This window comes from Pithys albifrons, chromosome 17, assembly GCF_047495875.1.
Source record: "Pithys albifrons albifrons isolate INPA30051 chromosome 17, PitAlb_v1, whole genome shotgun sequence".
In the NCBI taxonomy this organism is placed as follows: Eukaryota; Metazoa; Chordata; class Aves; order Passeriformes; family Thamnophilidae; genus Pithys; species Pithys albifrons.
In genome coordinates this window covers 12,828,703-12,852,506 of record NC_092474.1, presented here as the reverse complement: position 1 = coordinate 12,852,506, position 23,804 = coordinate 12,828,703, and the positions used below count along the sequence as shown (strand labels likewise).

At 51.0% G+C, this 23,804-nt stretch overlaps 1 protein-coding gene across 1 annotated transcript in view; it reads left to right on the top strand.

Moving 5' to 3' along the window:
• Window positions 1-23,804, top strand: part of MED13L (mediator complex subunit 13L) — a 205,707-nt gene that overhangs the window by 15,773 nt on the left and 166,130 nt on the right. The window contains exon 2 of the mRNA XM_071571766.1: window positions 12,639-12,876. Within this exon, the coding sequence (XP_071427867.1) occupies window positions 12,639-12,876 (238 nt within the window). The remainder of the gene's footprint in view (window positions 1-12,638; window positions 12,877-23,804) is intronic.

The following is a 23,804-nucleotide window of genomic DNA, read 5'->3' as shown; positions in this document are numbered from 1 at the left end:
GCTACCCCTGAGTGGTGGTGACCCAACGATTTCTGTGTCACCTTCTGTTTCTTTGATAAGAATTTCTAGTGTTTGGTTTTGTTTTGCCGACCTGTTTTTGCAGTGGACTCAGGAAGCTCCTTTTTCTCACTCAGTGTCTCTCTGTGTGCCCCTTTCCTTCTGCTGCGCTTGATTGTTGTCATCTGCTCCAGTATTTAACCTTGAAATTCTGCGAGGATTTGGATCCGTATCAGCAATTTGGGCCTCTTCACCAGATTACTCTTTCTTTTATGCTTGCCACTCAAAATGTCTTTGTTGGTGGCTTCTGCAGCTGCCAGAGCTGCTGAAATATGAGCATTAGTGTTGGAGTCCTTTTATATTTTCCACTGGGAAAGATGGTACTTTGTTGCCACCTCCAATTCCTTTTGACATGGGTCTGACTTTTGTTTCTTTGAACGAAGCCGTTAATCTTCCTGGCTGCCTCCTCTCCCACACAGGCAGGATCAGAGTCACCCTGACGTCTGGGAAGGAGGAAAACCCACCTCATTTCTGGCAGCACTGTTGACTTTTAAGGCATAACAGCTCGTGCTATGGGTTTGTGGCCTCTATTATTTCATTAGTGTCTTGGTTCCCTGGTGCTGTGACAGTGTCTCAGATGTCCCCAGGTACAGGAGTCCATCAGGAGGACATCTGATAATAGGATTTTGGTTACAGCTCAATCCTTCGCTGAGACTTGGCCAAGATAAAGGCTGACACCCAATGCCCTGCCACTGTTGCTTGTCACAAACAGCTCTGGAGTGGGAGCACTGGGATGCTCCAGGGAGGGATTGATTCATCCAGCAGGGAGCTGTTGGTGCCTCATGTCCTGCTATGCTGTGCTCAGCCTCTTGCTGCTTTGCAGAGCAAATGAATAACCATAAAAAAAAAGGTAATTTCTGTCATCCTTCCTTTTTAAAAGCATTTAAGTGGCTGTCCCTTTATCCTTGTTTTCCAGCCACTTGACTGTGCAGGGAAAGGATTAAACACAAACGTGTGTCGTTCTGCTGTGGATCACTTGCATAGAGAGGAATGAGCTCCCCTCAGCTGATCACTCTGTTTTCTCACATCACACTCCGTGTCCCAGCTCACATTTCTGAGCAATCCCTCATTTCTTACATCAGTGAACCCCCAGCTCTGGAACTCTGAGGTTTGGTTGGCCTTGTGAGGCCCGTTGCAGAATCAGGTGGTTTTTAATGTGTTGGGTTTTTTGTGTTCTTTAACTCAGAGCATGGACAGGTTTGAGGGACTTTATGCAGTTGTTGCAATATTTGTCCTCCAACAGCTTGGCTTCCCAGGAATGCCCTTTGGAAGCTGAGCCCTGCCTGGTTCAGCACAGGTGAGGCCTCCCCACTGCCATGAGGGCCCTCCCTGCTCGAGGGGCAGGAGGGATAAACCCCAAGGGAAAGGAACCCAAACCATTCCCTGCCTTTAGAAAATGGATAAATAAAGGGAGGAGGATGTTATTCTGTAGTTCAGTAAATGCCCCAATTTCAGGAGACTCCACAGGGCTGAGAGGATGGTCAGTTTGTGGTGGGTTTTTACAGGTGGTCACTTTGTGGCGGGTTTTTACAGGTGGTCACTTTGTGGTGGGTTTCCACAGGTGGTCACTTTGTGGCGGGTTTTTACAGGTGGTCAGTTTGTGGCGGGTTCCCACAGGTGGTCACTTTGTGGTGGGTTTCCACAGGTGGTCACTTTGTGGTGGGTTTCCACAGGTGGTCACTTTGTGGTGGGTTTCCACAGGTGGTCACTTTGTGGCGGGTTTCCACAGGTGGTCACTTTGCGGCGGGTTCCCGCGGGTGGTCACTTTGTGGTGGGTTTCCACAGGTGGTCACTTTGTGGTGGGTTTCCACAGGTGGTCACTTTGTGGCGGGTTCCCGCGGGTGGTCACTTTGTGGGGGGTTCCCGCGGGTGGTCACTTTGTGGCGGGTTCCCGCGGGTGGTCACTTTGTGGCGGGTTCCCGCGGGTGGTCACTTTGCGGCGGGTTCCCGCGGGTGGTCACTTTGTGGGGGGTTCCCGCGGGTGGTCACTTTGTGGGGGGTTCCCGCGGGTGGTCACTTTGTGGTGGGTTGCCACAGGTGGTCACTTTGTGGCGGGTTGCCACGGGTGGTCACTTTGTGGTGGGTTTCAAACCAAAGGAGGTTCCATGTCTGGCAGAAGAAGGGAAGCCACCCCTGTGCACAGGTGCTGCCCTGCTGCAGTCGTGGTGTCCCACCAGGACCCTCTCAGGGTGTAAAGCAGCAGGCACAGCTGTGAAGAACACAGTTTTTAGTTAAGCAATCACCTCTGTCGATTCATTTGGCTTGACAGGAGCTGGGCAGAGTTCCTGAATGCTGAATTTCCCTGGGAGAGTGGGGTGGTGTGTTTGCTCCCCACAAACACACGGTTGTGTTTATTTTCAGTCCTTCCCTCCCTCCCTCCCTCCCTCCCTCCCTCCCTCCCTCCCTCCCTCCCTCCCTCCCTCCCTCCCTCCCTCCCTCCCTCCCTCCCTCCCTCCCTCCCTCCCTCCCTCCCTCCCTCCCTCCCTCCTTCCTTCCCACCAGCCATAGTTTTATCTGCCCTGGAGAGGCTGGAGTGGAGCTGCCCTGATCCTTCCTTGCTGTGTGAGGATGGTGTGGTGAAATGAGACACTGGAACCAAAACAGATGGTGCTAATCTTGAGTCTGTCTGCAAGATCTTACAGCATTTAATTAAAATGGTGGTGTAATTCCCACGACACCTTTAACTACAGTTTAAATTCTTGGATTATGAACTAAGGGCTTTCTTATGCAGATTTTCACTCCTGTGAGTAGTCCTCAGGATGAGTCTCTGGTGGCTTCAGAATAGCTGCTTACTTGAATGGAGCTCTCAGGATGAGACTCTGATAAAGCTGGCAAAAATATATGGCATTTCCATGTGTTATGTTACAATTTGAAGCATTAATTGTGGACTAAGGATACTTAGCAACTAGTTTTCTGCATGGAAGCAAACAAAATTCTGGATTAGAGAAATTGTTTAGACTGTGCCTGACTTCAGAGGTTGGCAAATTTTGTGCCAGGGTACCCTGGGCAGCTCAGCATCTTCCTGCTGATCAGAAGGGCACTGATGAAAACTTCATGAAGTTCAACAAGGCCAAGTGCAGGTCCTGCCCTTTGGCCACCCCAACCCCCTGCAGCGCTCCAGGCTGGGCACAGAGTGGCTGGAGAGCAGCCAGGCAGAGGGACCTGGGGGGACTGAGGGACAGGAAGCTCAACAGGAGCCACCAGTGTGCCCAGGTGGCCAAGAAGGCCAATGGGATCCTGGCCTGGATCCAAAGTAGCGTGGCCAGCAGGCCCAGGGCAGTGACCCTTCCCCTGGACTCTGCCTTGGGGAGGCCACACCTTGAGTGTTGTGTTCAGTTCTGGGCCCCTCAGTTGAGGCAAGAGATTGAGGGGCTGGAGCGGGGCCAGAGAAGAGCAACGAGGCTGGAGAAGGGACTGGAGCACAAGTGCTGTGGGGAGAGGCTGAGGGAGCTGGGGGTGTTCAGCCTGGAGAAGAGGAGGCTCAGAGGTGACCTCAGCACTGTCTGGAAGTGCCTGAAGGGAAGTTGTGGCCAGCTGGGGGTTGGTCTCTTCTCCCAGGCACTCAGCAATAGGACAAGGGGGCACGATGGGCTCAAGCTCTGCCAGGGGAAATTGAAGTTGGATATCAGGAAGAAATCCTTTGCAGAGAGAGTGCTCAGGGACTGGAATGGGCTGCCCAGAGAGGGGGTGGATTCCCCATCCCTGGAGGTTTTTCAGCTGAGTTTGGCCGTGGCACTGAGTGCCATGATCTGGTAAAGGGACTGGAGTTGGATCAAGGGTTGGACTTGATGATCTTGGAGGTCTTTTCCAACCCAGTCCATTCCATGGTTCTCTGATTCTGTGATTCCATGTTCCCTTTGGTTAAGTGCAACTGCTTTGTGGAAGGTCTTAACCAGTGAGGTTTGGTTTGGCTTTTTACATCACTTGTTTCTTAAGACAATTAGACAAACTTCTGTTTGAAGCACTAAAATTGCCCAAGCACCTTTTGGGCAGGTGATTTTTGTAGCTGGTGTTTGTTTTGTTAAATTCCAAATAAGACAACTGGGAAAAACGAAATGGCCTGAATGTTGCCACGTTGAGTCTTTGAGAAACTCAGGGCTGGAGCTGAGTGCCTTGGGATGGATATTTAGTTCTTCTGTAGGTCTTCTCCTCCTTTTCAAGGATATCCTTCCTGCTTTGGGAGTGCTGGGTTGATGATTTTCTTCTGCACTCTGGGGCCTGGCCCTGCCTTAGGCTTTCTGAGCTTTCTGTACTATATGAAGCAGGAAAAATAACAAAATTATGTCATTTTTGTTATTGTTTTTAGTGCAAAGAAGTACAAAATAATACAGAAATGACTCTGCTTTACCCTGTGTGTAACTAATACAACTTTTGATGCTCTACCTCTCTCTGGTTTGGCTGTGTCTGTGTTCTTGTGTAATCTCTCCAAGGGAGCTTTGTGTGTTCAAGTGGGTGGAATTACTCGAGTGATCCAGAGAAGTTTATTTAGAATTGGCCTGTCCATTTCCCGTCCAACAGACAGTCCAAGAAACATTTGGTGGAGATGAGAAATAAAAGAGGAGGTGGAAGATGGGTTTTGTTTGTGTTCCATGTGCGGGGACTGCAGAGGAGGCACAGTCACAGTGGCTACACAGCACTAATTATATCCTCAGGGTGCTGGGAACGTGCCAGAGCCGAGCTGTGCACTGCGAGATGTTACTGGGGATTGGCATTCTGAGCAGCCTGAACTCTGCCAGCCTGAGTGGAGCACGAGGAGACCAGCAAGGCCCTCCCTGCTGCCTCTAATTCCGAGTTAAGCCTGAAGGGGGAAAAGGAGGAGAGTTTGGGTTTCATCTCTCCTGGGAATTCCCAGTGCTGGAGCCCTCAGCTGGTGCAGGTGGATGTGGAGGTGTCTGGGTTGAGGGCAGCAGGCTGAGGTTGTGGAAGTGCTACTGTCTGTCTCTGGCTTGTGTGTGCGGGGGTGTCAGAGTTTGAACACTCAGCCCATCTCTCCTGGGGCTGTTTCACCCTGCAGAGTCTGGGGAGGGTCACTGGGGGGAAGGAAATCATCTGTGCTCCTTTCCCAGGGGTTCCGTGCTCCTTTCCCAGGGGTTCCGTGCTCCTTTCCCAGGGGTTCCGTGCTCCTTTCCCAGGGGTTCCGTGCTCCTTTCCCAGGGGTTCCGTGCTCCTTCCCAGAGGGTTCCGTGCTCCTTCCCAGAGGGTTCCGTGCTCCTTCCCAGAGGGTTCCGTGCTCCTTTCCAGAGGGTTCCGTGCTCCTTTCCAGAGGGTTCCGTGCTCCTTTCCAGGGGGTTCCGTGCTCCTTTCCAGGGGGTTCCGTGCTCCTTCCCGGGGGGCCTGTGCTCCTTCCCGAGGGTTCCGTGCTCCTTTCCAAAGGGTTCCGTGCTCCTTTCCAAAGGGTTCCGTGCTCCTTCCCGAGGGGGTTCCCTGCTCTTTCCCAGGGGCCTGTGCTCCTTTCCCAGGGGCCTGTGCTCCTTTCCAAGGGGTTCCGTGCTCCTTTCCCGGGGGTTCCGTGCTCCTTTCCCGGGGGTTCCGTGCTCCTTCCCGAGGGGCCTGTGCTCCTTTCCAAAGGGTTCCGTGCTCCTTTCCGAGGAGCCTGTGCTCCTTTCCGAGGGGCCTGTGCTCCTTTCCAGGGGTTCCGTGCTCCTTCCCCAGGGGGTTCCGTGCTCCTTCCCCAGGGGGTTCCGTGCTCCTTTCCAAGGGTTCTGCGCTCCTTCCCAGGGGCCTGTGAGATGTTCTCTCTGTGCCCTGTTCCTCAGAGAAGGCATTGCATGGCACTGTTGGCACTAATGCCTGTTCCCTGGGGGTGTTTGGGATGGGTTTGGAAGCCTGTGTGGGATCTGGGGTTTGAACACACTCCTCTACCCTGACAGCTGCTTTTTTGGATACATCAGAAACAGCTCTTTCGGTGTCTTGGGAATTGTTCTGTAAGAAGTTGGATGTAAAAGGGTTTGGATATTGCATTTGGAGATCAGATTTCTCTGTTTCCTTACCCGCTTGGCCCAGTGCATTTAGAGCTGGCGTCTTACAAACACTTTATTCTGGGTCCAACTGCAGTTAGATGAATTTAGAAAAAGACTCCAGTTTTTTTACAAAAAGCCCTTCTTATCTGAGAAGTTGAACCCTTCACAGCACAGCCCTCCGAAACACATGTCCCTTTATAAACCACAGCAAAAATCTCATTTAATGCATGATTTGCTAACAGTGTTGGTTAATAGTAGGCATTTGTAAGTTCTTTTTTTCAGTCAGGCTTTTTAGTTTTCAGAACATTGTAGCAACTGTAATAAGCCAAGACTGTGCATATGGGAAGGGATGCAAGGAACACAGATTACATCACCTGGCAAGGGTTCTGCTTTGTTCTGCATTCATCTCTGACCACTTGTGAGTACAACAGCATGTTCACAGCTTTGTCCTCAGGTTGGTAATCTTGGTTTCTGTCTCACTGAGGGCTTCATAGAATCGATTGGGTTGGAAAAGACCTCAGAGATCATCAAGTCCAACCCTTGGTCCAACTCCAGTCCCTTTACCAGATCATGGCACTCAGTGCCACGGCCAAGCTCAGCTGAAAAACCTCCAGGGATGGGGAATCCACCCCCTCTCTGGGCAGCCCATTCCAATGCCTGAGCACTCTCTCTGCAAAGAAGTTTTTTCTACTCTCCAACTTCAATTTCCCCTGGCAGAGCTTGAGCCCATCGTGCCCCCTTGTCCTATTGCTGAGTGCCTGGGAGAAGAGACCAACCCCCAGCTGGCCAGAACTTCCCTTCAGGCAGTTCCAGACAGTGCTGAGGTCACCTCTGAGCCTCCTCTTCTCCAAGCTAAACACCCCCAGCTCCCTCAGCCTCTCCCCACAGCACTTGTGCTCCACTCCCTTCTCCAGCCTCGTTGCTCTTCTCAGTTGGGTTGGAAGAGACCTCTGAGATCATCAAGTCCAATCCTTGATCCAACCCCACTGTGATCACCAGCCCAGGGCACAGAGTGCACAGCCCTGGGCTGGTGATCACAGTAGGGTTGGATCAAGACGTGGTGGATTCTCTGTCCCTGGAGGTGTTTCAGAGGACACTCAGTGCCACATCCAGTCCCTTCTCCAGCCTCGTTGCTCTTCTCTGGCCCCGCTCCAGCCCCTCAATCTCTTGCCTCAACTGAGGGGCCCAGAACTGAACACAACACTCAAGGTGTGGCCTCCCCAAGGCAGAGTCCAGGGGAAGGGTCACTGCCCTGGGCCTGCTGGCCACGCTAGTTTGGATCCAGGCCAGGATCCCATTGGCCTTCTTGGCCACCTGGGCACACTGGTGGCTCCTGTTGAGCTTCCTGTCAATTAGTACTTCAGGCTGCTTTAAAACCAGTACTCACTACTGGGAGCAGCTCTGCCCTCCCTGCTGTGCTCTGCTGTCCTCACACTTGCTGGGAAAGCATCTCGGTGACTGTTTGATGAATCAGGTGTGGGGACTGATCTGAGTGGTGGAAAAAGCCGTTTAGTGCAGCCCTTCTGGTTCTGAGTCAACCGAGCTTGGGATGAGTGTGCGCAGCAGAGTGAGGGGCTGAGGGAGGGCAGCCCAGGCCAGCACTGCCTGGCACCGGGGCTGTCTGTGCTGCTGGAGGGGTGCACTGGCAGCACAGCAGGCTGGGAGCAGGGCAGTACTGGGGTGTCTGTGCTGCTGGAGGGGTGCACTGACTGCACAGCAGGCTGGGAGCAGTGCTGGGGTGTCTGTGCTGCTGGAGGGGTGCACTGACTGCACAGCAGGCTGAGAGCAGTGCTGGGGTGTCTGTGCTGCTGGAGGGGTGCACTGACTGCACAGCAGGCTGGGAGCAGGGCAGGGCTGGGGCTGGGGCTGCTGGAGGGGTGCACTGACTGCACAGCAGGCTGGGAGCAGTGCTGGGGCTCCTGTACTGCTGGAAGGGTGTACTGACTGCACAGCCGGCTGGGAGCAGGGCAGTGCTGGGGCTGGGGCTGCTGGAAGGGTGTACTGACTGCACAGCCGGCTGGGAGCAGTGCTGGGGCTGGGGCTGGGGCTGCTGGAGGGGTGTACTGACTGCACAGCAGGCTGGGAGCAGTGCTGGGGCTGGGGCTGCTGGAAGGGTGTACTGACTGCACAGCAGGCTGGGAGCAGTGCTGGGGCTGGGGCTGCTGGAAGGGTGTACTGACTGCACAGCAGGCTGGGAGCAGTGCTGGGGTTGGAGCTGCTGGAGGGGTGCACTGACTGCACAGCAGGCTGGGAGCAGGGCAGGGGTGTCTGTGCAGCTGGAGGGGTGCACTGACTGCACAGCAGGCTGGGAGCAGTGCTGGGGCTCCTGTGCTGCTGGAGGGGTGCACTGACTGCACAGCAGGCTGGGAGCAGTGCTGGGGCTGGGGCTGGGGCTGGGACTGCTGGAGGGGTGCACTGACTGCACAGCAGGCTGGGAGCGGGACAGTGCTGGGGCTGGTTTGGTGGGAGCTGTCCCTGGCAGGGACATCCCTCTCCACCCTCTGCTCACTGATTCTGTGGCTGCAGGGTGAGCTCTTGAGTGCTGAGCCTGTAAATGGTTCTGTCTTTAAACTGATGAGCTGATTCCACTCACCAAGGGTTCACCAGTGTCAGCCTGGCACGGGGACAGCATGGATGGCACGAGGAGGACCTGCAGTGTTGGGTCAGCCAGTGCCCAGTGCTGGAGAAGCACATCTGGAACCACGTCCAGCTTCTCAGAGCAGTCCCAGCACCACTGGCTGCCCTGTCTGTACAGACCCTGCTGCAGGCAGAGGCCTCTTCAAACTGGGGATGTTTGTTTGTTTAAAGACATTAATTCAAGTAAAACTCCATGTGGATGCAGATATTCTCTGTGCAGTGTGTTAAATCCTTTACCCAGAACATCTGTAGAGGCGTGAAAGATGTGTGAGTGCTCCGGGTGCAGCCCCTCCTGGGAGCTCCCTATCCATCCCAGTCTCCCTCTGAATTCTGCTGTAATTACCATGAGGACACAATCAAGACATTCTGAGGGATTAGTGTTGATGTTTATCTATTAAAAATTTAAGCAGAGACACAGAGATCTCAACCCATGTGCTGTACTCTGCAAGTTTGGGGAACGATGTGTGAGATCTCAGTTGCTGCTGAGTCCAAACCCCCAGGACTCCTCATTTCCTATTCCCAGGAGTCTCTTGCTGTGTGGGTGGGCACTGAGATCCAGGTTGGCTCTAGTCATCCCTCACAGTCTATGGAACTGGACCCTCCAGAAGCTGCTTTGTGTGGAACCAAATTGGATGCAGCTCTGCTGGTTCCTCTGTGCTTTCCCTGCCTCTGTTTCATGCCCCACATGTGGGACAGTGGGGTGGCAGGAGCTGCAGGAGCTTGTGTGCTCTTGGAAACAGCTGAGCTCTGGGGTTTGCTGTGTGGATCAACACAGTGCTGCTCTTGGGTAACATCCTTTGTTCAGTTGGGTTTTTGGTTTTGGTTTTTGTCACCTTCCTGTTCCATGTTCTTGGTGACTTGCCATGTGTTCCTGGTTGGTTATGATGTGAACATTTAACATTTTTTTCCTAGGTTGCCTATGCTGCCACTAATTTTTGGTGTTTTGTGATTCGTAGTTATATCCATTAGTGTTTCACAAACTCTGCACTTCCCTTCTCCAACCTGTAGCTGGAGACATGTCCAGCAGGTGCAGATGTTTTGGAGGAGCACTTGTAAGCACTTTCTCTTCCAAGATTATGTGTGAGGTGTTATATTATGAGGTATTCCAGCTCTACATGGCATCCTACTGTGGAAAAACAGTTTGTCCTTCCCTTTTGCCTCATCCTCCTGTGCTCCTGTGCCCTCTTTGTGCCAGGAATGAGACACGTGGCTGTGCATCTCACCCAGTCTGGACTGTCTTTCCTGATTTGCCCTTCCACAGTTCCCCCCCAACCCTTTGGAGGGCTGATCAGCATTTCTGTGTGAGTGCAAGAGCAGCAGTGCTGGCTGTGGGGAGCCTCCAGCAGGACAATCCAGTGCTGACTGTTGGTGTCCTTGGCAGGATGCAGGATGATCCTGGCCCTCCTGCTCTGTGAAGCTGAAGGTGTCTGGTGGTTTAGGGGCGTGCAAACAACGAGACCAATTGCACTGCTCCTCAGTGTCCTGTAGAGCTTTGCCCTGCCCAGCAGAGCCCAGTTACTGTGTCCTGTGTGCCTGTTGAGGCCCCTTCAGAGCACAATTAAATGGGCAGTCTGGGATATATCAGTGTTAGGGGCACAGTCACTGGAAGCTGAGCCATGACCCCTCTGTGCCAGGCTGTGTGCATGGGATGAGGTGGGAGTATTTCAGAGGATGTACTTGTATTTCTCTGACCTTATAAATACGTTTCACTTGTGTTGTTGGTATGATGAAGGTCTTCAGCTGCTCAGCAGTTCCCCAGACAGATCCTGAGCAAGTACCAGCCTACAGCCTGTTACTGGGTGGGGAAAAGTACTTGGGAGAGCTTGCACTTGTAAATGAGCTCAGTCTGTGGGCTGGAAAAGGGGAATCCTGTGTGTGTGTGCTGTGGAGGTTGGGTTTTGGAGGAGGTTAAATGTCCTTGTGCAGATGGTGAGCATGGGAGGAATACACTATCTGCAAGTCTGTGGTTTTCTTCAGGAGTAAAATTCCTTCCCACTGCTGTGTCCTTCCCTTCTCCCTGGCACTCCCTGCCCCTGTCAGAGGTGTGGATGCTGCAGTGGGGTTTGTGCAGCTCTCACCAGCTGGCTTTTCCTGCTCTGGGCAGCCAGGGCAAGGTGTGAGTGCTGGAGGTGAGGCAGTGCAGGGAGTAACAGCAGTGGGAATGTGGGAACACGGCTCAGAGAGCAGGGTACAAGCCTCCTCTGAGCACAGTGTGCACACACCACCTGGTGTGACCACAGCTCCAGCCAGGCTGGTCTGTGGGTATTGCCAGCGTGTCCTGGAGGGCTCCCAGGGCAGGGGAGTGGGCAGCAACAGGCATGGGAATGGAGGAAAACCACAGACTCATTGAATATCCTGAGCTGGAAGGGCCCCACGAGGCTCAGGGGGTCCAGCTCCTGGCCCTGCAGACACCCCAAGGCTCCCGGAGCTCCGTCAGGTTTGGGGCCCTGCCCACTGCTCTGGGGAGCCTGTTCAGTAACCCAGGAAAACCTTTCCAAAGGTGTGGGGAGCAAATCCGTTCTTTTTATTCTTCCCTGTCAGATAATGAGAGAATTCTGTCTGACTGGGAGACAGCAAAGGGCGACTTTCCACTTTTGGTAAACCTGTAACCTCCCAGTGTGGAGCTGTCCCTCCTTTTCCCAGGACTCACCTGCCCTGGCTGTGCCTTTCAGGGTGGGCTCACTGAGCTCCCCCCAGCACTGAGCAGGGGACCAGCCTCAGCCCCCCTCCCTTTGTGGGGTTTCTCTTCTCATTTGTAGCGTTACAAGAAGATGACAATAAGATTAGAAATGAATGAATCTGCTGGAAAGGAGTCAATTTGTGGTGAATAATCTGAATGCAGCCAGGTTTCTTCTGTACTGTTTCTGAATTATTTCTTTTTAACTTAGAGGGGAATAAAGGAAAATAGGCGAGTAGAAGGAGTTAAGATAATGCTAATGATAATAATAATAATAACAACAACAATGTAATAATAGAAGGATTAATGCAGGAGAGAAGTTAGATTAATTAATTAAATTTAATGTCTAGAATAGAGATAATATATTGTATAAGAAATAATAATTATATAAAAATATAAATGTATATTTGACTATATATAATTAATATAATTGTGATGTATGTTCTGATTTAAAGGGAAACCAGCAGGAGAAACGAACCCAACACAAAAGAGATTATAAGTCAGGGTTACAATTTAATAACAATATTACAATAAATGCAATGGCACAAAGAGAAAAATTGGTTTTAACCCACAAAAACCCAGCAGTCTAACCCACCCCCTGGGGCACAAACACAGGGGGGTTTGGTGGCCCCTGTGCTGAACCCCACGTGGTTCCTCCGAGTCCAAAGGAAAAGGAAGGGACAAACCTGTTGGTGCAGATGATGGCACAGTCTGGTGGAGAGTGGTGGGCTCCTCCTGTCCAGATTCTGCTCCTCCTCTGGATCCAAAGAGTGGTCCCAGAGGTCCCCAATGCCCAAGATTCTGTCCCCTCAGGTTTGGGTGGGAGCCCCCAGTGCCTCCCCCAGGGCAGGGAGTTCCACACTGGGGGATCTGACTCTGGCAGTCAGGGGGGATTTTGGAATGGTTGCTGGCCCCTGAGCAGAGCTGAGCCCTCAGGTGGGTGTGGAGGTGCCAAGGAGTCCCTGCAGGGCAGTTCTCCCAGCTCCTCTGCCAGGCTTCTTTCCCAGCCAGCTCCCAGCCTGAGGGCTCAGCTGTGCCCTGGGCAGCTGCTGCCAATGGGCCCTTGGGAACAGTTGCTGGGCAATGGCCCAGAGGGTTTAGAATGCCCAGCTCTGGTCACACCCACACAATGGTCCAGGTTGCTGAACCAGGACATACATAGCAATATAATATAAAGTAGCGTGGAATAAAAAATATATCAAATAAATGAAAATTAATAAGAATTAACCAATAAAAATGTGGCAAACCAGTACTACAGCTGTTAACAGAATTTTGTATTAAAGTGCTTTTCCCTTGTTTCCCCCCAGGCTGAACTCACGGGCATCAAATGGCGTAGGTACAACGTGGAGGGCCACGGGGACTGCGGGCCCATCATCTCGGCGCCGGCGCAGGACGACCCCATCCTGCAGAGCTTCACGCGCTGCCTGCAGGCCAACCTGCTGTGCGTGTGGCGCCGCGAGGCGCGGCCCGGCCGCAAGGAGCTCTGGGTGTTCTGGTGGGGCGACGAGCCCAACCTCGCCGACGTCATCCACCGCGAGCTGCACAGTGAGTCCCTCCCGCCTGCCCGGCACGGGGCCCGGGGAACGAGCTGGGCCTTCAGGTTTTGCTTGTGTGTTGGGTTGGGCTGACAGGCAGTTAAATGGCACCAATCCCATCGGATCTCAGAAACTGAGCATAAACTCATGGAATCAGTTGGGTGTGCAGAGACCTCTGAGATCATCAAGTCCAACCCTTAGTCCAGCCCCACTGTGATTACCAGATCATGGCACTCAGTGCCACATCCAGTCTCAGTTTAAAAACTTCCAGGGGTGGGGAATCCACCCCCTCTCTGGGCAGCCCATTCCAATGCCTGAGCACTCTCTCTGCAAAGAATTTCTTCCTGATATTCAACCTAAACCTCCCCTGGCAGAGCTTGAGCCCATCGTGCCCCCTTGTCCTATTGCTGAGTGCCTGGGAGAAGAGACCAACCCCCACCTGGCTAGAACTTCCCTTCAGGGAGTTCCAGACAGTGCTGAGGTCACCTCTGAGCCTCCTCTTCTCCAGGCTGAACACCCCCAGCTCCCTCAGCCTCTCCCCACAGCACTTGTGCTCCAGTCCCTTCTCCAGCCTCGTTGCTCTTCTCTGGACCAGCTCCAGCACCTCAATCTCTTGCCTCAACTGAGGGGCCCAGAACTGAACACAACACTCAAGGTGTCAATCAGGGTCAGCCCCAATCAGTACTTGGATGGGAGACCTCCTGGAAATACCAGGAGCTGTAGGTTCTAGTCCCGAGGACTTCCCTGTCACCATCCAAGCTTGCTTGGCTGTGGCAGATGAACCTGAGGAGCAGAGGATGGGGCCAGTTCTGTGCACGCTGAGCCTCACCTCAAAAATCCACTGCGCAGACTCAAAGGACACACCCATGTGGGTGAGCCCTTCCCAAACCTTTGTTGGAGGAGCCTGGCCAGGATGAGGAGGAGGATGAGGAGGAGGAGGATGAGGAGGAGGAGGATGAGGATGAGGAGGAGGAGGAGGAGGAGGTTGAGCTGGCAAAATGCCAACTGCCCAACACAGAGAGAAAAGGTTCCCCCCACCCCGCCAACCAAGGGAAAAGGAGGAAGGAAAACCCCCCAAAACTCAAAGCAAACTTCTTATATTATATAAAAGAAAGAGAATTAAAAACAGAATATGATGTAATACATATAATATATAGAAATGTGAGGAAAACCCCCCGAAACTAACAACAATAGCTACTGAGTTGCTCAACTAAATAAAACAGAATCTAACTACCCAAACTCCACAAAACTTCCCAAAATTCTTCCAGAGAAAACTCCCAGCAAGGGAGGAGAAAATTAACAAGAAAATGTTCTCCTCCCTTGATAACACAGTGGGGATGGTGGCAAGGCCTAGTCATGGTAGGGCAGTGTGTCCTCACAGGGCTGAGGCAAAGACCAAAAGAGGCAGAAGTTCCACCTCCCTCTCTTTTTATACTTCTTGATGATGTCAGATGATATGAAATACCTCTTTGGCTGCTTAAGTCAGGGGATGTTTGTCCCTTCTAATCCATGTCACATCCTTTGGGCCTGCTGAATTGAGCCCTAGCTAAGGCCTAGCTCAAACTAAAGCCAAAGCTACCACAGATTGCCACCACACATTTTGTCACAGTTTGTAGTTTAAGAACTCCAAGGGAGAGAAAAAGGCTGTGAGTTTGACTTTGGTGCTGAGAGTGATCTGCAGATAGAGGGCAAAGTGAGACTTGAACAGATAGGAGGGTGCAGGGAGGTTTAGGTTGGTGTGATGGGATGACTGGAGGTTGGACATCAGGAAGAAGGTCTTACAGAGAGTGATTGGACATTGGAATGGGAGGTGGTGGAGTCACTGTCCCTGGAGGTGTTTAAGAAGGGACTGGATGTGGCACTCGGTGCCATGGGCTGGTTGACAAGGTGGTGTTGGGCCAAAGGTTGGACTCTGTCACCTCAGAGGTCTTTTCTAACCTCACTGATCCTGTGATTCTATGACCTGCAGTCAACATCATTAGGTTTTTATGAAACATCAGATAGAAACAGTAAATTCTTGCTCTAAGGATTATAATTAAAATAATAAATCCCCCAACTCTGGCTGAAGGTAGTACTTGATGGAATAAGCCACCTATATAGAGAGTCAGGGAAACTCCAGTGTACCCCAGCAGGATTTGCAAGGTTGGAACTCCCCACCCTGGCCATGTTGCAGGGTTTGGGTGTACACTGAGGCACGTTACAACCAGAGGGTGTTTTACAAGGCAGGAAGGGGCAGGCAGGTCCAAGTGCCAGTGATAAGTTTATGTGATTAAATATTTATGCAGCTGGGATTGTCCTCAAGAGTCTCCAGAACGTGTAGCCTTAAAATGATCACAGCTTTATCTGCTGTCATCCTTTTTGGGCTGTGTCCACTTTATATTGATTTCTTTTCAGTGGTGTATTGTTGCTCTGACAAAACCAAGTTTGCCTGAAAATGTTGCCTTTCAAAAGCTGTTTTATGAAGCTGTGTGAGTTTTGCCTCTATTTTCACCTTGTGTCTTGAATGAAAACAACTCAAGTTGGACTAATAATAGTAATTATCAGAAAAACCAAACCAATCACAAGGATCAGGTTCTGGTTCCTTGCAATGGATTTTCATCCTGATGGCCTTTAGACCTTCTGGTGATGTGGTGATGAAATTTGTGTCAAGTACATAGAATATTGTATTTATCAGGTGTGCTTGAGCTTCCCCTTCTCCCCCCACCTCTGCCCTGCACTGTCTGGTCCTGGGTCATGATCCATTCATTTTTTTGCTCATTTCTTTGTTCTAAGCACTGTTAAACTTCCTCCTGTGAGTGGCAGGGTGTTGGTGTGGCAGCAGGGCCTGTGCAATCCCAGCCCTGGGTGTCTCTGGGTGTGTTGCTCCCAGGTAGCTCTGGGTCATGTATAATTGAAGGGCTGGCTCCAAGTGCTGCACTGAGCCATTCCACTCACATGCATTTTTGATGAGGCACCTGTTTTCAGGGAGGGAATGGGTAATAGTTCTACTTACCCAGCAAAGCTTTAATAATACATTGCTTTGCTCTTTGTGAAATATGGTGAATTTAGTATTTCAAATGCAGTATATGGGGCTTAAGTGTCATTTTATTTGGGGGGAATTGCAAGTGATGGTTTGTGTGTCTGTTATAAATTGATGTAGCTTGTTTAGGTCTGACATCTGGTTCCAACAACATGATGCTTCTTCCAGAGGCAGTGGCATGGGGAAGGGTTTAGATGGATGGAGGGCTGAGCCTGCCTGAGAGTAGTGTGGGGCAGAGCAGAGCAAAGGGAGAGAGCTGTCACTGTGACACGCTCTGTGCCTGGGCCAAACTGTCACAGAAGCTGGAAAAATACCATCGAGCCCACCCTGTGCCTGATGCCCACCTTGGCAAAGCCCTCCCAGCCCCTGGAGCCCACCCTGTGCCCGATGCCCACCTTGGCAAAGCCCTCCCAGCCCCTGGAGCCCACCCTGTGCCCGATGCCCACCTTGGCAAAGCCCTCCCAGCCCATGGAGCCCACCCTGTGCCTGATGCCCACCTTGGCAAAGCCCTCCCAGCCCCTGGAGCCCACCCTGTGCCCCATGCCCACCTTGGCAAAGCCCTCCCAGCCCCTGGAGCCCACCCTGTGCCCGATGCCCACCTTGGCAAAGCCCTCCCAGCCCATGGAGCCCACCCTGTGCCCGATGCCCACCTTGGCAAAGCCCTCCCAGCCCCTGGAGCCCACCCTGTGCCAGGTGACCACCTTGGCAAAGTCCTGCCAACCCATGGAGCCCACCCTGTGCCCGATGCCCACCTTGGCAAAGCTCTCCCAGCCCATGGAGCCCACCCTGTGCCCGATGCCCACCTTGTCCCCCACCCCAGAGCACTCAGTGCCATGGCCAGTCCTGCCTTGGGCACCTCCAGGGCTGGCCACTCCAAACCTCCCTGGGCAGCCCCTTCCAGGGCCTGACCACCCTTTTGTCTTAGGCTTAGCCCAGCCCTTTTGCCAAGCCCAGACTCTCCTCCCCCCCTCCTTTGTAAACTCTTCCTAGCAAAGGAAAAAAAAAACCTGAAAAGAAAACAAGAACTCAAAAGAAACAGAACTGAATTAAAACATACATGTATTTTCCAACATTCACCACTACACATACAATTTGTAGCCACTATTAGGGGGCCCCAGGGGAAAAGGGAAAGGGAGATGGGAGCAAGGAGGGACAAAAAAACCAAACACAAAACAGCCAAATACAATCAAAAACTTTAAAAAGGAGGGAAACTGGCAAAAATACAATCTCACCACAACTCCCAGAGGAAAACCAACTGAACAAGGGACCAGCGTCGAGGTTCTTTCTGCTCCCCAAGCCTCCCTGGAAGAAGAAAGACTAAACTAACTTCCTATCTCCCCTTTTTTTAGTCCCTCCTCCCTTGTTACGTGGAAAACACGTGTGGAATACTTATGCAATGCCCATTTCCCTGGTTATAACTGGTTACTAATTCCTGCTGCTGTGCCCCCTGCCCTGGCCCAGTCTGAGGCCGTTCCCTCTCCTCCTGTCCCTGTGCCCTGGAGCAGAGCCCGACCCCCCTGGTTCCCCTCTCCTGGCAGGGATTGCAGAGCCAGAAGGTCTCCCCTGAGCCTCCTTTTCTCCAGGCTGAGCCCTCCCAGCTCCCTCAGCTGCTCCTTCTGCCCTGCTGCCTGCCCCAGCCCTGCTCCCTTCTCCAGCCCCGCTCCCTTCCCTGTTCACACTCCACCCCCTCCATGTCCTTGTGATGGGCCCAGAGCTGCCCCAGGGCTGGAGGTGCTGCAGCACCAGGATTGGAGCCTTCATTACAGTCACTTGGCTGTGGAATTAAATCTGAAACTTGTATGCCAGGGCACTGTTTTCTGACATGCCTGAGCAGCAGCAGCGTCCCAGTGACACCCCAGTGACACCCCAGTGCCAGCAGGGTGTGTTGGCAGCACTGCAGCCACAGTGCTGGGCACAGCCTGCCCGGAGGCAGCAGCCCTGGCACAGGGGCACTCAGGGCAGTGCTCTGTCCAGCTGAAAACAGCTGGAGACAAGGATTCCACAGAGGGATGGGAGGAGACTCAGCTGGGTTTGGAGATCACAGAATCATAGAATTGATTGGGTTGGAAAAGCCCTCCGAGATCATCAAGTCCAACCCTTGGTCCAACTCCAGTCCCTTTACCAGATCATGGCACTCAGTGCCACGGCCAAGCTCAGCTGAAAAACCTCCAGGGATGGGGAATCCACCCCCTCTCTGGGCAGCCCATTCCAATCCCTGAGCACTCTCTCTGCAAAGAAGTTTTTTCTGCTCTCCAACTTCAATTTCCCCTGGCAGAGCTTGAGCCCATCGTGCCCCCTTGTCCTATTGCTGAGTGCCTGGGAGAAGAGACCAACCCCCACCTGGCCAGAACTTCCCTTCAGGCAGTTCCAGACAGTGCTGAGGTCACCTCTGAGCCTCCTCTTCTCCAGGCTGAACACCCCCAGCTCCCTCAGCCTCTCCCCACAGCACTTGTGCTCCAGTCCCTTCTCCAGCCTTGAGATGAAGAAAGGAGGACTCTGTGCAGCTCATTTAGGGGAATGAAGTTCAAGGTAACTGCAAGAGGGACAATCTGCTCCTGCTGTCAGGCCCTGCAAGAATTTGGGAATTCATCTCCTTTTCTGCTCCTTTCCACTGCAGGTTTTGGGATTCCTTTGCAATGTTTGTAAATCATAGAAGGATTTACTTGTTGTGTATGAAAAGCACATTGAAATGTTTGCAGTGACTTAGCAGATAATGGGGCAAAGTGATGTAAATTATTACCCATTCCAGTGCTGAAGGGCTGTCCTGCTCTCTGCAGGGTGTTCATGGAGCTCAAACATCTGTATTGACAAAATATTGAACACCAAATTCTGCCAGAACGAGGCATTTCTGGGCATTGATTCCTTGGACAAAGACACTGTTGGTGTTCTCTGCTTCCTGAAGCAGAAATAAGGTTATTGTGCTTTTATTGTATAAACAGACCACAATACTGAAATACTTGAGAGTGGGAATAGGTTTCCTGAAAATAAAAAGGACTTTGTCACACAAACAGAAAATAAGACAGTTACTGGGGCAGTTCCTGGCCTGTCAGATGGGGCTTGTTGTGGGGTGACCTGGTCAGGAGATGAACTGCTTTGGCTTCAGAGGTTGCTCCTCACTGTGACTTACAGTTCCAGAGCTCTGCCGTGGTGTTTTACTCATGTGTTTAGGAGCACAAATCCCAGGGATCTGATGCTGCAACCCCAAGTGAGAGAGTAGAGTCTGTCCAAAACATGAACAGCTTCTGAGATGTCTCAGCTTCAGGGAATAACAGCTGTTAATAATCAGGAGTTCCTGTCAAGGATGGAGTTTTGGATTTCTCCTGCTTGGGAATTGTGCTTTGGAAGTGAAATTTTCATTAGGATGGCAAAAATTCAGTGATAAGTAATTTAATTGTACATATTATGTTTTTGTCATTCAAGTCTAAATGATAATTGATTTTTCTGAATAACTCAAATAATATTGTTTGGTATCAAGTGCTTTCAGTAAACAGAGGGAGAGTCCAAAGTGAGATTTTTCTTGCAGAAGCACTTTAAAAAGTTTTCCATAATAACTCTCTGGGTTGCTTTATCTTTATAACATTCAAGATTTGGTAAACAACAATCTGCCTTTAATGAAAGAATTTCAGATAGTCCTGGGGAAAACAACTTGGTGGTTATAAACAGGAGGTACAAGGAGCAGTTGTTTATGTAGTAGCTTCCCAAAACTGTGTGGATAATTAAACACTGTCATGGGAGATGAAACAAAAACACTGATTTGCAGAGCAGTTGTGGGTCAGTGGCACAGCTGGAGCAGCCAGGCAGCTCTGAGCTCCAGAGGTGTCTCCTGCACATATTCCTGCACTTCCTCCTGCCAGTGGGATCCTGGTTTTTATTCCAGTGGGATTTAAAACTTGGAGAGAGATTGAAAGTCTTTATTCAGTCCTGAGTGCAAAAAGCTGGTTGGGCACCGAGTGGGAGTCAAAAATTGAGTGATCTTATAAGTTTAAAGAAGTTGTTTTAGTTTGTGGAGTTCTGTTTTCCTGGGGGGCAGAGATGAGAGTTCCACCTTTGGCACCTCTGCCCATGAAAGCAGATTTTGTACAGCCCACTGAGGAATGCAAGGAGGGCAGGCTGGGTGTGAGAGTTCACAGGAGGTCGTGGCAGCCAAAAGAAATTAATGAGGGCACAGCTCACAGATGTCCCACACAAAATAGTTGATTAAATCACTCCATGAAGAAAAGAAAAAAGGAAAAAATAGGTAAAGGTGAAAGCTACCTCCTAACTTCAAATTACACAATATATATTGTCAAATCCCACCCATAGCCAAGTTCTATGGGTTGGATCACAGTGTCTGTAAACCTTATTACAGCTTCTAATTGGATGAAACTTTCTGGGCAGATGTTCTCTTTGCCATGAGGATTTTATCTCTTCAACATTCTTCCTCATGGCAGCTTGGCCCAAAACCTCCTTATCTCATTTTGGTTTTGCTACCTTGCTGGTTTTTCTCCCAGAACTAATTAGGTGCTTGCTAATAGGCCTCAGAATCTGCCAGCAGCTCCAAAACCTTTCCCTCAACTCAAAAATCCTTCTTTAGCTCCACAGTTGTGTCTCCCCTTGGCAGGTTGTTGGGCAGGAAAGCTGGAGATGTGCAAAGTGCAGAGAAATCACTTGCATTTGGTGACCAACTGCCCTCTGGAGCAGCCCAGAATTCATCACTTCAGCTCTTGGGGTCTCTTCCTCCCACCCCTGCCCTCAGCCTGTGGAGGACAGACAGGGCAGAGCTGCTCCTTATTTGCTTTGGCAAAGAGTTCTTTCCTCTGACATTTTAAACAACTCCAGGAACTGGACTCTGATCCTTGTGGATCCCTTTCAACTCAGATAGTTCTGTGATTCTTTTTCCCTGGGGGTTTTGTCTGTAAACTTGTGATCTGCACGTTGGGTTTGTGGGTGTATTCGGCTTGGCTGCACCTGTGGTACAGAATATTGGAATTCCCAGGAATAATGCAGGGATCACGATGTGGGAGTGGAGTTTGGGTCTGGAGGTGGACTCAGGATGTGAGCCAGGACCTTGAAATGAGTGAGATTCCAGGTGGTTGGTAATTCCTTAAATAAAACTGTGTCCTCCTCTCAGCTTGTTTGCCTGAAATCACTAATTCCAGAAGGTATTTGGGATTTCCATCTGGAAATCCACTTGGATTTGCAGCATCTGCACTCTGAGCCATTAATTGCTGGAGCTGCTTCCCCAGAAGAGGGATATGAACACACTCTGTGCTGTGTTGTCTGTGGAACACGAGGCTTTTGATGGAAACTCTTAGGAGGAGCAGATTACCTTGGATCAGGGAGGCAAATCTTTCCTGGCAGATTGTCCGTGGCCTTCACAGCTTGGCACGTTTACAAACATGGCTGGAATTTGAGCTGTGACAGGAAAAACATGGAGCTTCAGCTCGTTCCTGTTTGTGAATTCCTGGCATGTCAGGCTGGCCCAGCCAAAATCCCTGGGCTGATTAGAGGGAAGAGGGAAAATGTGGGCTGTGGGAGGGACTGTGTGCCAGGGAATCCACATTATCCTTCACTTCTGCCCTTGCTTCCCTACCTGGAAATCGCTGCTGGGTAAATTTGCTCCTCCAGGAAACCACAAGGTGCCAGCTCTGATTTCAGGGGTGTTTCCTGAGGAAAATAACTTGCCCCCAAAGTCAATTTGGGTATTTTTATTACCACCAGGAAGGGTTCCTGATGCTCATTATTAACTGCTGGGTTTCAAAGCTTGATTTATCAGTCAAACTGACTAAATTAAGTAAATGTTGAACCTGTAAGTGTTCAGTAGTTGGTGTTTTTCAGGATTTATCAGGGATTAAGAGAGAAATAATGGAAAACTTGATGGTTCTGCTAATGTAAAGGATAATAAAGGAGTGAAAAATCTACTTCCCATTTCAGTGTTGGAGCCTGTCTAAGGTTCTTTCAGGGTGCTGTTGTGAGGAACTGGGATCTCTGTCAGCAACTGCAGAGTATGTTCTAAGCTGCTGTGTAATGAGGTGTGTTAATTATTGAGATGTCACAGAATGGATTGGGTTGGAAAAGCCCTCTGAGATCATCAAGTCCAACCCTTGGTCCAACTCCAGTCCCTTTACCAGATCATGGCACTCAGTGCCACGGCCAAGCTCAGCTGAAAAACCTCCAGGGATGGGGAATCCACCCCCTCTCTGGGCAGCCCATTCCAATCCCTGAGCACTCTCTCTGCAAAGAAGTTTTTTCTGCTCTCCAACTTCAATTTCCCCTGGCAGAGCTTGAGCCCATCGTGCCCCCTTGTCCTATTGCTGAGTGCCTGGGAGAAGAGACCAACCCCCACCTGGCCAGAACTTCCCTTCAGGCACTTCCAGACAGTGCTGAGGTCACCTCTGAGCCTCCTCTTCTCCAGGCTGAACACCCCCAGCTCCCTCAGCCTCTCCCCACAGCACTTGTGCTCCAGTCCCTTCTCCAGCCTCGTTGCTCTTCTCAGTTGGGTTGGAAGAGACCTCTGAGATCATCAAGTCCAATCCTTGATCCAACCCCACTGTGACCGCCAGCCCAGGGCACTCAGTGCCCTGGGCTAGCGGTCACAGTGGGGTTGGATCAAGACGTGGTGGATTCTCTGTCCCTGGAGGTGTTTCAGAGGACACTCAGTGCCACATCCAGTCCCTTCTCCAGCCTCGTTGCTCTTCTCTGGCCCCGCTCCAGCCCCTCAATCTCTTGCCTCAACTGAGGGGCCCAGAACTGAACACAACACTCAAGGTGTGGCCTCCCCAAGGCAGAGTCCAGGGGAAGGGTCACTGCCTGGCTGTGGAACGTCTTGTGAGTGTGATGGAGTGAAGAACAAGCATCTTTTCCTGTGAAATGAAGGTCCAAATGGACAGGACAGACCCCACAGACCCCAAAGCCATCGCTGTGCTCAGCGTGACAGAACCAGAGCAGCCAATGGATGGAAAAGCAGTTCAGGGCCAAGGAATCAAAGGGATCTTACAGGAGCTGGAATGCAAGGATTTCAGAAGGCTTTCAGTTGGAACAGCAGCCCTGAATATCAAGCAGCTGAGCACCACTTATTAATAATTTGAAGTGAAATCTGAAAATGGTTAATTGCCGGTTCTCGAGCGCAGAGTGGAATTAACAAGTAGGTTCATATGACAGGGGACTTTATTGGAATATTAAGTTACTGAAAAGTCTGTTTCTGGCTTGATTATTTTCAATAAGATAAGCCATTTGCATTTTCTTAATTGCCTGGCAGAGATTATTCCCAAAGACACGAAAACAAAGTTAAACTTCCCCGTTCCCTTGGCCAGGGGTTGGGATTGCAAAGTGAATTCATCCTTTCTGGGCTGACAGAATTGTGCTGTGACCCTTCTATCTGACACTGGTAATTGGTGTCCAGTTGAAGTTCAGCTTAGACAAAATAAACTTTTTCTTTCAAGGAGGCATATTAAATGAGGTTATTATGCCATCATTTGGGATTAAGGAATTGCTTCATGGGAAAATGCCAACTCCTTTTATGCCCATGGAGTTGACAAGAGCCTTATTGTGTCTGGGCGAGATGTCTTCATTTTGTTTGTTTTCTTTCAAAAATAAATGTTCCTCCCACCACTCCAACTTCTCCCTCTGCTTTCAAGTTGGTTTATGGTTGTAGACAACAAAGGCAGGAGTTGTTTAGACAAAGCAGTGGGGACTGAGTGTCCTGTGTGGAATTCTGATTGCACTCACCTTGGCCTGAATTCTGCTCTCCCTGCTTTGTCTCCACACAGACAGGGAATCTCCGTGTTCAAGTGAGTACATTCAGGAGTTCATTACCAATTCTCCCTGAGAAATGGACTGCAGAGATCCCTGTGGGTCCTTCCCAGCTCAGGATATTCCATGGACCATTCTCACACTCTGCTTTTCCCCCTTTGTACAGATCTAAGGCTAAAGAGTTACTA